Raw genomic sequence first — 16,716 nt, forward strand, 5'->3', positions numbered from 1 at the left:
AGTTCTTTAAAAATATGTTTGCCAAAATAATAATAACAATAATAAGGTTAGATGATGAAGTTGAAAAATCTCATAGGTACAGATTTTTAGATTTTAAAACAAATGCAAAATATGACAGAAAGGACGAAAGGCAGAAAGGGGTGATCTAGAGGTTTGAGATCTAAATAACAGAAATTCCAAAACCAGAAAAAGTTAAAGCAAAAAGAAGTTATAAAAGAAAAGCAATAAATAATTTTCTAAAATGAAGAAGGGCATGTCTTTGATTGCTAGGGCCCAATGACTCCCCAGCAAAATGAATGAAAAAAGATCCACCTAAGTCATAATCATTGACAACGTTCAGAACACCAAGAATAAAGAACGGATGGTATCTTGCTATGCTGATGGACAGTGATTGTGGTGGCGGTGGGGGCTGGGGGGCTCCGTAACATGGATGAATGTAGTGACCACAATGTTGCTTATGTGAAGTCTTCATAAGATTGTATATCAATGATACCTTAATAATTTAAAAAACCAGCAAAAGAACATTAAAAAAAAAAGGATGCCAAAAGATTCAAGAATAATCCAAACTTGAAGGATTTGAGGTTTGACCCAGAATTTTATGTACCATCCATTTATGAATCAAGTGAAAACAGAATAAAGGCATTTGCAGTAGGAAAGTATTCTGAATTTTACCTCCTGTATAGTTTACCCCTGGGGGGTTACCTGAGGACAGGCTCTAGCAAAGTGAGAGTGTACACTAAGAAAGAAGCAGCTAGGGAGTCTTGCAAAGAGCACCTCTAATCATTGAAAACAGTGAAAGGAACCAGCTGCAGACCCAGAGAAAACAAGAGCAGGAAGGCAGAGCACGGTAGAGAGCTACAGGGAGAGGTTTCTGTTTTTTGTTTTGTTTTGTTTTGGTTTGGTTTTGGAGAGGTGAAAAGGAGAGAAGTAAAACAGAAAAATAACATGATTGAAAGCTTGGAAAACATGATATGAGGCTACAATAAAGGAAATTGGTGGAATGTAAACAAATGAAGTAAATTTGTTCCAGAAACATTCTTCATTGAGTAGGGACATTGGTTCCATAGAGAAAGGTAATCCTAGTTCACTACTTTGATTGGTTGTGAACTATACTGACATAGCCAAAATAAAATAAATATCATTTTCTGGACTTTAACTCTTAGAATCAATCTTAGATAAACAGAAACAACAATGATTTCAGAACAAAATATAAAAGTACAGGACATGCTGACAGAAGTTAGGAAGTGGAAAGGAAAAAAGGTGAAGGAAAAGATGGGTGCCCTGTCCTTACCTTACAGAGAGTGAGGGATAGAGGGGTCCTCCTGCAGTGGATGGAACAGGAAATGGGGGGTTTTCATTCTTTGAAGTTGAAGAGGAGACCAGAGCAAGCTCTGAATAGTGACTTAGCTATATTTAGGGGAGTGGAGAGAGGAGGAGGAGTGGGATAGAAGTGAACTAACTCCTCACCTGTCACCTGTCACAATAGAAGTCAATAGAAAGTGCTACATGTTAAATTAATAAGTAGTATCTTATTTTAAAATACAGAGGTAACCACCAAATGAATTCCAAACAGAAATGTTTAAAATTTGTTTCAGGGGAGCAAGACCAAGGGGAAGATGGGGGGAGATGAGGCAGGTGACTCTTGCTTTTCATTATAAAATCTTTGGTAATATTTGAACTTATGCCATTTGCATGCATTACTCATTTAAATCTTTAATAAGAAATTTCTGAGCTAAGCAGTTGAGATGACTGTGTGGAATATAATGGCAAAAAGTGAGAGGGATGTGAATCAAACTAGCGTTAGAAGTCATCTCTGGGTCTTTGGATAACAGATTGTTTTATTTTCTCCATAATTTATACATGTACACATCTTCCATAGCAATTAGTTTTTTACCCTTATAATTAAAAACAAAACACAAAAAACCAGCTTTAAGCATTCCAGAAGCATCTACAACCACTGAGCTGAGCCAGCTGAGCTCTCATCCATGTCTTGGACCCAAAAAGGAGTGGCTTGGGAGTTACCCTACTCTGTCCAACTGTGAAGGTCTCTGGTCTTCAAAGCAAACTGATTTGTGACTAATGGAATAGATGGGCGTTTCACAACGACATACTCCGTGTTAGGATAAAGACACATAGAATAGAGCTGCCCATCGGAGCTGGGATTCACTTGGATTCATTTTGTTCATCTGTTCACTTTAGAGATGAGAAAACAAGGCCCAAAGAAGCTAAGTCATTCGCTCAAAGTCAAAACCCAGGTCTGATTCCCAGTCTTTTGTCTATACCAGGATTTTAAAAGGGAAATAATTAGGGTGTCTCAGGTTCTTTGGATTATGGGTAACAGAATCTTAATCTTAAACCAAAGGGAAAAAATGATGGGAAAAACACTGGAATCCCAGGGCAGGAAGTGCAGCTCACAAGGGCCAAAGCAGGGTGGAGAAGGCTGGAAGGAGCACAGGCAGTTCTGGCCCTCTGCCTCTCTCTGTGACTGACAGGCGAACACGGCCCCCAGGATCCATGCAAGTGATGGTCCTCAGGATGGGAGCACTGGGCTGCTGGGCCAGCATAAACTGCAGGCGGGAGGAGTGCTCTGCAGAACGCTTTGGCGAGAAGGGGAGGGAGGAATGAAGTTCTGACAAGTGTTAAATGTTTCCAGGCTATGCATCCTGCTGGGACATCATTAGCAACTATCCTCATTTTAAAAACGAGGGACTGAGGCTCAGGGCAGATAAGCACAGGCTACTAAGTAGCAGAGACTGTAACTGGTCTCCTTCCACGTAGTGTTAAGGCTTTCTCCTTTATGCTTCTATCATGTGAAATGATCCTCTTGGAATGGGGGACCCTGGAACAAATCCCACCTCTCCCATTTGCCACTCTTTTGCCATTATGGGGGAAGAGCTGAGGTTACATGAAGCTCAGTGCTTGCAGCTCGAAGCCATTAGGCCTGTGGGTTTCTCTCTGGGTCCTTGGACAGATGCTGAGAAGTGATCACTTCTTGCCTTAGTGACTCCATCCATTTCCTGGCATTTGGTCTCCATTCAGGAGTGTGCTAGAGCCAGCTTGCTCATACTGGCCTCCTAAGAGCAGATTGCTCTATTTTTTCAGACTTTTACAAGCTGACTGACATCATGTTGGTAGCTTGAAATCAGCCATTGTGGGAGGATTCCACAGCAGGGGAATTGACAAATGCTATCAATCAGGGCTCTCCTGTACTCCCAGCCTGTTGTTAAATATTTACTAGCATATCACTGTTTCCATCTGTCCACTTCCTGCCTGGAAGACTATTAAAGATGTTCATGTGAAAACACACTTAATTTTCAGTTCTAAACATTCTTTAAATATATTTAATGGATTTAAAAAATATATACCTTTGCAGACGTGAGTGCTTCACATCAATTTTGGTGGTAACTCTAGGCCAAAAGCCTAAGAGGACAAATGGATTCTTTGTGTAACTCAGTCCCTCACTTAGCTATAATGAAACTCTCTTGCTTTCGACACTCACTGCTGTGCTCTTATCTCCTGTGATTCCTATTAATGGGACCTCCTATCTGGTTTCCCACCTTCAATCTCCCCCTCCCCCAGTCCACTCTCCCATATCTCTGCCTGGTCATCTTTTGAAAGCCCTGCCTCAGGTCACATCTCCCCTCTGAGGCCCTGACTGGCTCCAAACACAGTTCAAACTCCTGACCTGGTGCTCAGGCCCCTCACCTGATTTTGGACCAGTTAGTCCTACGGGGAAAGCAAATGATGACCTTGGGCTGGACTGTTCTTTGCTGGTGTGCAGTGTCCTCTCCTAGAAGACCCTGCTGTACCCCAACTCCACTGAAACCCAGTTTAAGTGGCATTTCATCCATGATACTGTCTGTCCCTAATTCCACTGCCCAGCCAGAAGTGACCCCAGTCACCCCTGGACCTCGTAGAATACTTGGTTGTAGCTCTCGTGATTCCTCTAAAGTAGGCTGGACACAATCACCTGCTATGCCATTGCACTTTAACATATGGCTCAGAGCAGCTGCACCAGATAGTGTTAGAAATGTAATTCCTCAGTGTCCTCCCAGCCTAAATGAGTCAGGCTTCTGGGGTAGGTGCAGGGAGTCCTCCAGGTGATTCTAATGATCTACTTGACACAATCCCAGGGGCTTTTTCTACCCCCTCACCACGTGTCCCTTTTAATGGCTGCTCCTCAACATATCTTTTTACTGTTAATTTTTCCCCTGCTCAGTCAGTCTATCAGTCTTATCTTCTAGGAGTGCCCCATCAAGGCTGTAGGTGAGTCACACCTGCCCCCAAATCACAGTTGTTTTCTGTGTTTCACAGGCCCTGGAATGCTGCTTACTGTAGTCCCCAGTCCCTCCTGAAAGGTGGAGCCTTGAGCTCCATTCTGCAATTCAGCCAGGTCCACTGTTCCTCCTTCATGTATGTATAGGCAAGAATTACATTCAGTCTTCTCAAAACATTTGCAGCAAAGGCCATCTTCCAGGTCAGGGTCTGTTATCAGGTGAGTTTTGTGCAGCCCCTTTGGCTAGCTCCGGACAAAGGTCAGGGGCTTCAGAGAGGCTGAAGCCACTTTAACTGAAAAGAGGCGTCTCCATGCTCCCCACCCCCCGTAAGGGCGGAATCAGGTGTGGTTACCACAAGACCCAAACTCTGGAGAGCTAGGAGAGCCTCTTTTTTCCTTTTGCTTTGTAACTTTTTATTTGGAAATAACTTCAAAATTTCAGAGAAATTGCAAATAGTGTATGAGAAAATTGCATGTACCTTTTCCCCAGATTTACCCATCACTTATAATTTACTGCATGTCTTTTATGGTGTTATTTGGATTTTTATTAACCTTTTAAAAATAAGTTAGGGACATTGTGTGCCCCTAAATATTTCTAAGAACAAGGACATTCTCATAGATGGATACAGTACAATGACCAACTTTAGGAAACTTAACATTGATAAAATACCATTATTTAAACCACAGTCCAAATTCAAATTTCATCAATTGTCCCAATAATGTCCTTTGCATCTATTACTTTTTTCCCAGCCCAGAATCCTATCAAAGGTCAGTCATGCATTACCTTTAATTGTCATGTCTGGTCTTGAATTTGGAACAGTTCCTCATCCTTTCTCTGATTTTTTTCACCTTGACATTTTCGAAGGTCACTAGCAAGTTACTTGGTAGACTGTCCCTGAATTTAAGTTTATCTGGTGTTTCAGGACATTAGATTTAGTTAAGCTTTTTTGGGGGCAGGATAATCACACGAGACGACGTTGCAACCTTCTTCGGACAGCTTATCTGGGGGTCCACGCCGTCGGCTGCGCGTCCTGTGGCAGGTAGTAAATGTTAGCTTTGCGCCGCTGAAAGTCAGGAGACAGCCCCTTTGTGACGGCTGCCCTCTGCGGACCACTTTCAATATTGCAACAGCTATGCCTCGGCTGCTAGGATTGATGACGCCAGAAGCCCTGAGGTACAGACCCTGGCAATTTATTGGTTGTGAGATCTTGGAAAAGCTTTTCAGCCTTATATAACGAACCTTGTTTTTCTCATCTGTAAAAAGAGGCTGACAGTCCCTGCTTTGCTTCCCTTACAAGATGGTTGAATGTGAAAGGGTCCTGCAGGTGGTCATGTGGTGTTATTTTAAGATAATGTCTATATGGGCTGCTAGGACTCCTCCACAGGCCCAGCCCCAGAGGGTCCCTGAGAGCCAACGCCGCCCTTCGGGACTAACATTCATTACCCGCAAAGCCTGCAAAGGGTCCTGTGTGCGGCTGCCGTGGGCAGAGCTGCCTTACCTGAGGCTTCCAAGAACAGCAGGTTCCTGTGGGAGTGTCGTGAAGGAACTTGGGGAGGCCTGCCTGCAGTGTTTCTGCCCTGGGAATCCATCTGGGGGTCACCGCTGGGGTTTGCACCAGCCGTTGCCCCGCACGCACTGCGGTGGGGCTTGCTGACACCCCGGGCGGGACCAGCGCTGCGGCTGAGCAAGCGCCTGCGCTCCCAGCACATTTATGGCGGGCGGGCTTGCTCCTGCAGTGACCCTGGGCAATTGTGCAAACTTCTTCCCAGGACCTTAGGTCTCTCTCCGCATTCTCTTTGTGTCCTTCGCAGGTCAGGTGTGCCCCCTGCACCCCTACACACATTTCTTCTGCCTGCCTGCCTCCTTTCCTACTTTGAATAAATATTTATTGAGCACCAGTTATACTCCAGGCTCTGAAGCGGGGCTGGTGGAGAGCAGGTGCACACTTCCTAACAGAGCTTGCAGTTCACAGGGTGAGGCAAACAAGCAGAGCAGCAATTACATTACAAATGAGATCCCTGTGCCTCTGAGGCAGGTTTTACATGTCCCACACAACTCAGCCACCCTCAGTAGCTCCCACATGACCCACAGTCTCCTCCTTATGGCATTATATTCACTGAATGCTGTCCCAGGACAACAGAGAGATTCATTTTGTAGGCCCTACAGAGAAGCTCAGAGAAGGAGAATTGTGAGAAATAAGCAGACCAAGAAAGAGAGACAAGAGAGAATTATTTCTCAGCATGGAATTTAGTTTTCTTTTCTTAAGCAATTTACTCTTCTAGGGAGAGGCATCTGTACGGGTGAACATGAACCATTCTCTGGAGCGTCTGTGGGGTCTTCATGTTCCTGGGATCTTAGGATTCTTGAGAACTAGTGACTCAGCAAATGGAGTTCTGGACCTGCTCAGAGGAGAAAGTGTCACACAGATGGGTGCTTAGCACATGTTGCCTAACAAATGAACTTCACTTTGTGAAGCCAGTGCCCAGGTTAGGCTGTGGGAGGTCAGGCCCGAAGGCACTGGCAGTGTAGGGACACAGCCCTGGCCCGAGTGCCTGGCTGGCCTGCCAGCTTTCCCTCATCTACATGACAGAGGGAAGTCCCTTCTCACCCTTGGGAGATACCATTGCCTGATTCATCTGCCTCACAGGCCTCTTCTGAGGGGAAAGTGAAATCAAACGTGGAAAGGCCCATGTACCATTTACATAGAGATGACCTACACACCAACAGATGTATCAGGAACATGTTTGGGCCAGAAACACGAATAAGGAGTCACTTTATAACGTAATTGTACACTGGTTTACTAGGGAGCGCTCCTGTTTGTCTCCAGCTGGTGAGGAGCAGGTTAGAACAGAGTGCAGATTAAGCCACCATGGTCAGGGCCTGTGTTGACTTTATACTGGTCCAATGCACACCTGCCCTGCTTCCTCATTCGTGTGTACACTCCAAACACAAGGTGCTGGGGAAGAATGAGAATGGAGCATGCACAATGCAGTGAGTGGTACTTCTCAAAGAACAAGTGGGTGAGTAATTAGGTCATCCTGCTATGCAAAGGGCTAAATGTTATCGGGAAAGTATACTAGAAAATTCCACGAGGGACAACACTGTCTTGCTCACCATTTTACACCCAGAACCTAGTGTGACACCTGGCTCACATTAGACATATATAAGAAATTAGCTGCCCTGAAAGCCCACCATGGCCTACTTTATTCCACCATTGTAACATAGCTTCTTGTCAGGAATTAACAAGAGAATAGAGTTCGTTTTCTTGTGACTATATCCCCAAGCAATACTTTGAAATTATGCTGCAATTTCAAGCTTTACTTTAATCAGTAATTCATAAAATCCTTTAGAATGAAAACTGTTTAGACAGGCAGTCGATGGTAGTATTAAAGGCGTTTAAACTGTTGCTGACTGAGTTCTTGATTGACAATGTCAAAACAACCATCATAGCTGGGGCTGAAATATTCAGGAATGCAACAAAACTGAAGATAGAACAAACAAAATCCCCTTAACTATCTTAGCTATAATTACACAAACAGGTGCTAACATGCATTTTGCTGAAGTCCTGAAACTGCCTTCAGGGCCAGGCAAGCAAACAGTACATTAAAGAACCAAAAAGAGGCTATAATAATAGAACTCGTTTGTCCGTCCAGAGCCTAGGAGGGCAATACCTTCCTGATTGTTCCACAACATTTACTCCTCGGCCATCTGTTTCCCTGGCCCCTCCATATCCTGATAAACCACCACCATCCTGCCAGTAGGAATCCCTGCTGTAACTTTATGGTATCTCCAGCTTCCTGTCCTGGTTCTACAGATTTATTTAGTCTTATCTGAGAGTGAGCATATATGCAGGAAGGAATGAATGCCAGGGCATCCAAGCAGGGCCCACAGGGGTTTCCTCCAGGAAGAGCCAGCAGGTCTGGCCTTGCTTTCTGGTTCTTGGGGCCCAGAGCTACATGGTCCCAATGGGTCTAATCCATGGCTTTTGAAACCTACCATTTATGGGGCACTGTGCTTAGTGCTTTAGATATGTTATCTTATTATCTTATTAGATTAATGACACAGCTACCTAGCAAAATAGGTTTTTCTCCCCCCTCATGCTGCACATGAGGAAATAAGTCCCAAGAGAGGCTGCCGACCTTGGGCCCTTCACATGACTGAGGAGTGGCAGAGGTGGAATTTGGAACTCAGGTTGATTCTAAAGCCTGTGCCCTTAGCCATTAAGTCCTCCAGCCTTCCCTTGGTTCCCCATGTCCCCTTCGGCAGCACTTCCATTTTTATTCCCTTTTTATTTTCCTCCCCTGTCTGGTGTTGCTTTCAAGTTAAAGGTGGAACTTATCTATTCATATAAGCTCCATGTCACATTCTTCATCCTAGCCTTCAAAACCCTCCACAGCTTGACCCTCCTTTGTTCTTTACCTCCTGCTCTCCCACGTTCAGCCCAGGGGTCCTTCTGCACTCACTGGCTCTGGTTACCTCCCACACCCTCTGTGACACTGACTCATAGCACTTTCCACTTCAGGCATTCTCCTGTCCCACCCGGCTTCCTGCTTCCTCACCATTCCCATTCCCTGTGCCTAAGCCTCCCCAGCCCTCCCACTCTGCCAGGGCTGCCTCTTTCTCTCCATGAAGCTCCCTTAAAGACTGCTCTCTCCCTTAAGATGAAGTGCTAGTTCTCTGGCCCCTGGGCTGGCTGTTAACGATGTACCCATTTATGACACCCTTAACACTGCTGACTTGGCTGTTTGAGTGTTGATTACTGCTTTGTCTGCAGAATTAGATTATAAACTCTTTGAGTGCCACGTATCTCATTTTTATACTTGGGGATACATGTCTTAACAAGTAACTCAGTACTTTGTACACAAAAGAGGTTCAGTAAATATTTGTTGGTTTCCGTGTGATTATATTCTTACCAGGTTGATACCAGCACTCATAGCCAAGGTAGGACTAAAGCACAGTGTAAAGGAGCTGACATTCATCTTCAGTGTCTCCCACATTCCACTCAGGGCCTTCCTCTCCTGCCTACAAGCTGAACACATTGACACACAAAAACCCTGCCACACAGCACTCCCCAGCTCAGGCCTGCCCTTGCTAGTCAGGTTGTGCCCCTGGGCTAACAGTCTAATGCTGTCATGTGTCTCCAGGGCCCAATTGCCTGGTTTTGTGTCCCAGTTCTGCTACTTCCTGGCTATGATCTGAGCAAGCTACTTAACCACTTGGGGCACCAATTTCCTCATCTGTAACATGGGGAAAATAATACTATTAGTGATTCATCAACTCTATTGAGGACCTATAATATGCCAGACAGTGTTCTAGGTGCCAGGGATAAAACAAATCCTCACCATCAGGAGACTTTCATTCTGGTGGAGAGATACAGACAAGGAATAAAGTAAATATATAGTACGTCAGAGAGTGATAAATGCTATGGAAGGGAATATATGGGAAGGTGAGGAGCTGTGGTTTCAAATAATGTGACCTTGGAACACAGTTCCATAAGATTCTCCAGTAATCAAATGAATGTTAGCACTTAAAACAGTGTATGGTATATAATAAGTGCTAAATAATTGTTAGATAGGTATTATTGTATGTGAGATATTTTCCTAAACAGAAAAATAGTGACTAAATGTTTGTTATAGTAATTTCTAAATAGAAAGTCACCAATGAAATTATTGCTATAATGATATGCTCCCTGCGCCGTTGGTGTGAGATGATTGTGCTAAATAATTCATGCACTGGGAGCCAGCGATAGATTATGAACTGAGACCAGCGTGTTAGCCCTAAGGATGACTCCCTAATGGGGGCACTACAGGCAAGGGCTCAAGTCACAGGGGAGATACTTTGGGGCAGGGAGCACCTCCCCAGGTCATTCCCCCAACTCTGCTACTAAAGTCCATCTTGCCTTAGTGAAAGATACACAGGTTGCTCCCTACTCTAACCTGTTTGCTGGCTCTTTTTTTTTTGTAGGAATAAGGTAACTGCTCAAGACTGGATTGAAATCTTAATCCTAAAATATAACCCAATTAAATAATGGACTTTTGCAACTGACAAAGGAAATCCAGGCAGATGCTGAAAAGTTAGTCCTTTGAAACTACTTCTTACTTCTGGGTGTATCTTTTCACATATCACAAATCCTGCGACTTCACTAGGCCTTTAAAGAGTTAACCCCAAATCCGGAACACCCACCAATATAATTGAAGATGACATGAGTACCCAGAGTCCAGGAGGACCTCACTTTCTGCAGAAATTGAGACAAGTACCAATAGTCGTGACTGAACCTTGCATTCATCATTTGCATCACTGAGGTTTTTCTCCAACACTGAGGGGTCTGGAGTGGGTGGTTCTGCTGTCATCCCCCAGATTTCCCCAAAGATCTTCCCACCTGGACTCCTTTGAAGTTCAGAGATAAGAAGCAGGGTCTTCTGCAGGGGTCAAGAGCACAGCCTCCTCCAATCCCCATGCCCAGGGGATGAAAATGATAAAGGGCAGGGCCAGGAGTGACCTCTGTGAAATCACGGGCGGTTGCTTTGAATTTCTCGAGAGACAGACCTCAGGATGCAGGGAAAGCTCAGGGAGTGGTGGTAAAAGAGGTTTCAAAAATGTCTGCAGTACACACCAAACTGTCTTCCTATACTGAAGACCACTGCCCCAAAGACTGTAGGGCCTACCCTTCAAGATGCAGATACTGGGTGGTGCCATGTTAGGGCCTTTTGAAAAGTGACCAGGTATCTCAGAATCACATTCTAGCACACTGTATAATAATACAGATATTATTATTAATATAATAAGCACCACCCACTAACAAGAATTAGCATTTACTGAGTACTTTTGATGTGCTATTGTGCTCAGCATTTTACATACCTTATAATCCTCACATTAACCCAATAGTGCACATACTCTTTCTAGACCCACTTTTATCATTATTATGCCCATTTACAGAAGAATCAGTTGGATTCCTCAGAGAGTTTAAGTGTCTTGCCTGAGGTCACCCAGCTAGTAAGTGTCAGAGTTGGGATTTGAGCCAGGCAGTCTGCTTTCAGAGCCTGTGTGGTTAACCATTGCACCTGTGTGCTATAACTAAGCCAGTTAGTTGCAAAGGAGCAGCTTCTAATTCAATTAGGGGCCAGGGAAGGCTTTTGGGAATATGTGCACTTGAGCAGGGTTGTAATAGAGGAAGAGTTGGCTGCGAGAACAAGGTGGGGAGGTCAGGAACAGTTCGGGCAAAGGTGCGGAGGCATCAGAATAAAGCGAGCTCAGGTCACTGCAGTATCTGATATGGCCAGGGAAAGGCAGCAGAGCATTGTTGGCAAAGATAAGCCCAGAAACAGGCAGGGACCTGCTCATGAAAGACGTTGCTGTCCTGCTACAGAGTTTGAGTTTTTCCTACAAGTAAGAGGAAATCATCTGTAACAGACACCTGTAGTTACCTACCTATCAACTAGTCGCCAGACCTCTGCCTCCTTGACTAACAGAACCCCCTTTTTTTGGTTAGGAAATCTACCCTCACCCCCACCCCCACCCCCATAATCCTATGCTTCTCAGACATGCCTTACCTTGCTAGGAGGAGGCCCACAGGTCCTGAGGGCAAGTCTACTGGGGGCCTTGGGGACACTTTCTTTCCTGTTACAGATACACAGGGAGAAAATGCCTCTCCTGCTGCCAGGTGCGGTGGTGTCTGGGTGCATGAGCCATCGTGCTTCCTGGAAGGCATCCAGCCTGGGAATAGCAGAGCGGAAGGGAGTGGGGAACTTGGGCTCCCAGACCTGGAGCCACTGAATTTGCCTCCTGGGTACCACCTTCCCCAGGTTTCTTGATGGGTGAGATGCTAAGTGTCTATTTGGCCAAGCCAGCTGAGCCAGAGCTTTTTATTTCTCAGGAGTCAAAGGTATCCTAACAAACTTATCAAAACTTTAAGACAGGGAATCACATGATGACATCAGCAGGTTCTAAAGCTTCCTCTGGGAGTGTGGGAGGGTGAGTTAGTGGTGCAAGGAAGGCCAGTTAGGGGGCAGTTGTCTTTCTGGAAGGGTCCACTCTTAGAAGCCTTCCTTTCCTGCTCAGCCCTGACAGGATTTTTAACTATTTTGGACATAGTGAAAGGAAAAAAATGCAGAAAATGTACAAAATCAAGTTAGTATCGACACACAAAAGTATTGATTGTGTTTCTGCCCTGCACTGTTACTACCAGTCGAGAAGACCTGGTCCCCAGCAGCCTCAGCCTGGTTGGCAAGTGAAGACAAGCCAGGAAGCCAAGAAGCTGGTTTACCTATGGACCAAAGGGCCTTGCTGTTCACTGTCTATCGCCCCTGACTAGAATGCCATCTAGAGTGGAACTACAATCCAAGAGATAAGAGACTTTGTCCTGTTTGCTCTATTCTTAGTACTAACATTCAACAAATCTTTGTTGAATGAACAAAGGAACCCTGAGCTGTTACCCCAGATGCAGCCCACAGGGCCTGGCCAGCTCCACCCTCCCTCGTACATACTCCCTGCCTGATGTGCCCCTGCACTAGCCCTGGGAACCGGCTGTGCCAGGATGTTTGGGGCTCCCAGAGAATAAAACAATACAGACAAAAATAACCTCTCCTCACTTTGCCTCAGAATCCCCAGTGCTACTGTGTCTCTGTAAAGTGATGTTCTGCAGTCGCCCGCCTGCCAGGGGCTCATCTAAGGCTGGCTGGCGGACAGAGGCTGACTCCTTCACAAGGCCCAGGGAAATCTGTCTGAGAGGGCTGGGCTGGGCCCCTCCAGCTTGGAGGCTAAGGGGCAGTATCCTCTCCAGGCCTCAGATGGCAACCCTGGATGTGAGGAGACAGACTGACCGGGAATCAGGAAGTCCTTCTCCCTCATCCAGGCCCCCGTGCTTAGATGTACCATCCCTCTCCCCTTTGTTCTCCCACCTTTCCGGCAGAGGGTCCTCCGCCCTTCCTTGTGGCCTTCTTTCCCTCCTGCTTTTCCTGGCTTTATTCCTCGAGGGCTTCCTGTCACACTGACCTCTGTGTCTCCTCTCCCCATTCCTCAGATGACATTTTGTTTCATGCCTTCCTGAGTCCAAAGCTGCCTGTCAGGGCCTTTCCTCCTCCTCAATTCTTTTGTCTCATCAAAAAAGCACTTAATCGGGATTCAAAGTTTCCTTCTGGTGCTTCTTCCTGCGCCCAGGTGGCTTGAGAGGAAGTCATTGGCCATGTGAGAATCTCCCTCTCCCCCACCCCCCACCCCCCACCCCCCAACCCTGGGAAGGCTGTGAGGCATGGCTGCAGGCCATATGCCTGGGCTTTGTTCCGAGCTAAACCCTTCCACAGTTCTCCAGCAATTCACAAGAAGTGACCTGGACCTCTCAGTGGGTTTAGTCACTCTGGAATGGATTCCCTGGGTGACAAATAAGTGGAGGACATTTTCTCAATACCCAAGGCTACCTTCGGGAGCCAATACACATGAAACTTCACTCAATAATACAGGATGAAATATTTTAGTGCTGAACTGATGGCCCCAAGTCAACCTCAGGGAGGCAGTCTCACTCCCGGGGCCGTCATGTCTGAGCCCCCAACTGGGCTGCAGCTCCTGAGCAGGCACCCTCCAGCCTGCAGTGTGCGGACCAGGAACAGCTTGGCCTTCACAACTCATCCTGCCCCACTCTGCTGTGCTTTTAGGAGCTAAGTAACAGCCTCCCTTGGCAGATTCTCCCTCCTACCTGCAGGGAGGTAATACATTTTGCAGGTCTAAGCTCCTCCCTGGTAGGGGAAAGCAGCCAAGGCATTGAAAGACAAGGGCCTCTTCATATAGAGAACCAGAGGTCACCCTGGCAGGTGGCAGTAATATTTCTTTTGTGGACAGCAAACAAGGTCACACTCCCTGCCTTTCTGAATTCTCTGCCTGCCTCTTCTGGTGGGGATTCAAGGTGCCCCTTTTCTCTATCCTGAGCTCAGCCGGCCTCCTTCCCCAGAGCCAAAACTTTGGAGTCAGTGCCCACTGGCTGGGCACTCTCAACAGCCCTCAGGCCACGGGGGACAGAGGAGAGTCATTTAAGGAGCACCCCACACACAACACAAAAGGGGCTTGTTCTGCTCTTTGTCCCATTTCTTTTCCTAGCAACTCAGCTAATCCGGCCCCTCTAAATCGGTGCCTGCCTTGGGATCCAAACAGAGCCTGTTTCTGCCCTTGTTTGCCCACGTGCCAGCCCATCTTGGCTTCCTCAACCACAGTTCCAGCCCAGTGGAACCACCTCTGGCTTGGGGCTGGATTCATTTTCCATAACTTTCAGAGAGTGAGAAGAAAATTTTCTGTCAAACAATTTCATCTGTTGACACACAGAAGCAGCTCAGTAAATATGAGTTGAATTTGGTGAAGAGCTGAAGGAAGAAAGGAAGGAGGGAGGGAAAGGAGGAGCAAATTCTGCCCAGTGGAACTCCTGACACCTTAAGGACTCCAGAGCCAAAGGTCTGAAAGCTCTCAAGCCAGGTGTCTGGGGTGGTGAGGGCAGGTGGAGAGAGGCAGAACAGAGGGAAGAGCTGGCCACTGCTCTAGGGAGAAGGCCGGCCACAGCTGGGAGCTCAGAGCTCCCCCACTGGTCCCTGGATGCTCCTTTTCTGCCCCACTGACTTCTCCCAGTGCCCTGGAAATGCTAGAGACCCTGCCTCCTGGCTTCACTCTTGCCATTTCTTCTACCCAACTGCTCCTTCCTCTCCTCTTCACTTGTCTCATTCTTACTACTTCAAGACCAAGTACACATTTCCAGAGAGGCCTTCCCACCCATCATGTCCCTATCCCAGTAGCGAGGGGCTCTTCCTACTGGGTTGCCTGCCAGCTCTTGCTCACATGCCTAGTGTACCACTTGACAGAGTATATTTGTCTATATGTCTCTCCCCTTCACAGCTTGGTCCATCCACAGATTCAGTCAGGCTTCATTTGCTGAGGGCCTGCTGTCTGCCAGGTTCTGTCCCACAGCGATGGAGAGGCCTGGCTCCCCAGTGCCTCCAGGCAGCTCACGGTCCTGGGAAGGAGGACACTTGAGGAGGAGTTACAAGACGGTGGATGTCAGGGTGCTATGGGGGTAGTTAAGAGGGCAGCGTGCTTTAGACTGGGATTGTGGGGTGGGACAGTCAGGGAGGGTCTCCCTAAAGGTGGAATATTTAAGCTGAAACCTAAAGAATGAGGAGGGCATGGCCAGGCCAGGGAGAAAGGTAGGGCTGTGTGTGTGTGTGGCAGGAGCAGGGTCCCAGCTTAGGCTGAGCACGTGCATGTGCAAAGCCTCCATGGGAAACAGACTGCCAGGCAGGAGGAACCCAAGCAGAGCCAGGTAGCCAGCAGAGGGACAAGGCTGGAGTCAGGTAGGAGATGCCAGCGGAGCACCAGGGGGCCATGTTCAGTGCCAGCTCCAGAGAGGGAGGATGTGTGACTTACATGTTTTGTATTTCTGGGGGCCTACACGATAACAGAAGTGTTTATTGAACAAATAAAGAAAACACTTTAACTAGAGAAACAATTTAAACAGGATATGGGGACCTGAAAAATGAAACAAAACCACCTCTCAAGGCCAGCTGTGCCACTACAAGGGCCATTTCAACATTTAACTGGGAGTCCAGGGAGCACCATCTGATTGGAGCCATCTGACTGGCACAGCGACAGGTTTGCAATGAGCACATATGGCATGATTTGAGTTGGTCAGATTTAGCAAGACAAGTATGCCATTTATCCAAAGCAGGCCTGTCTGAAGCCAGTGGTGTGGGGGGGGGATCTAAGTGCATCTGCCAGGCTGGGACTTTACACAGCAGGGGAGCCTGGCAGACAGAGACCCAGCCAGGGGCCGTCTTGACACCACTCATCAGAGAGGGGCTCTCTGCTACTCCCTACAATCCTGTGGACTTCAGAGAATTGGAGCACTTTAGAGCTGGGGGGACTCTGAGGAGCATCTTTTCAGCCCCTAATTTTACAGATGAGGACACTCAAGCCAGAAAGGTTGAATGAGTTACCTTACGGTAGTGGCAGGAGCAGGCCGGGTCTCAGGTCTCCTGATTCTACATCTAATCTTGTAAGCACACCTAAAGGGAAGGAAGGATGAAGGGAGATGAGAGAGAGGAGTGAGGAAACTACACTGGGGCCATATCATGGGAAAGTAAGCAAAAAGCTGATCTCCACAGCAAGGGCGATTAGGAAATACTGTGCTTTGTAACGGCCTCCTAACCCGAGTTAAGGCAACATGCTGGAAGGCAATGAGTGACAACTCAATGTTCAACTTTCTTACCTGAAGGCTCACCTCTGGGAGGAAATTCTTCACTTCAAAGATCCAGATGCCATTGGCTCTAGTTGGGACCACACATCGTCCTACTTGAGGCTGTAATCCTTAACCAGTAGCTAGGAGCAGAGGTCTGGGGCAAAGTAGCCAAAGTTTGTCTGAGTCCTTACACTTGTATTGTCTCCCAATATCTTTTCTCACCTTCTTTCT

The 16,716-nt window shown here is 46.8% G+C and overlaps 1 protein-coding gene across 3 annotated transcripts in view; it reads right to left on the reverse strand.

Annotated features, from left to right (window-relative positions):
- The window catches only part of LOC118968308 (uncharacterized), a 46,459-nt gene that overhangs the window by 19,168 nt on the left and 10,575 nt on the right, over positions 1-16,716 (reverse strand). Inside the window, exons 2-5 of one of the 3 annotated variants that reach the window (XM_073234312.1) lie at positions 16,244-16,312; positions 11,828-11,990; positions 5,776-6,676; positions 5,061-5,307 (exon numbers count right to left, since the gene is read on the reverse strand). In XM_073234312.1, the coding sequence (XP_073090413.1) occupies positions 6,656-6,676; positions 11,828-11,990; positions 16,244-16,312 (253 nt within the window). In that variant the 3' untranslated portion in view covers positions 5,061-5,307; positions 5,776-6,655. Of the gene's footprint in view, positions 1-261; positions 5,308-5,775; positions 6,677-11,827; positions 11,991-16,243; positions 16,313-16,716 lie in introns of those variants that run through there. The other 2 variants (XM_073234311.1, XM_073234313.1) reach the window with 2 other exon arrangements.

The sequence above is a fragment of the Manis javanica genome, chromosome 4, assembly GCF_040802235.1.
Source record: "Manis javanica isolate MJ-LG chromosome 4, MJ_LKY, whole genome shotgun sequence".
NCBI lineage: Eukaryota > Metazoa > Chordata > Mammalia > Pholidota > Manidae > Manis > Manis javanica.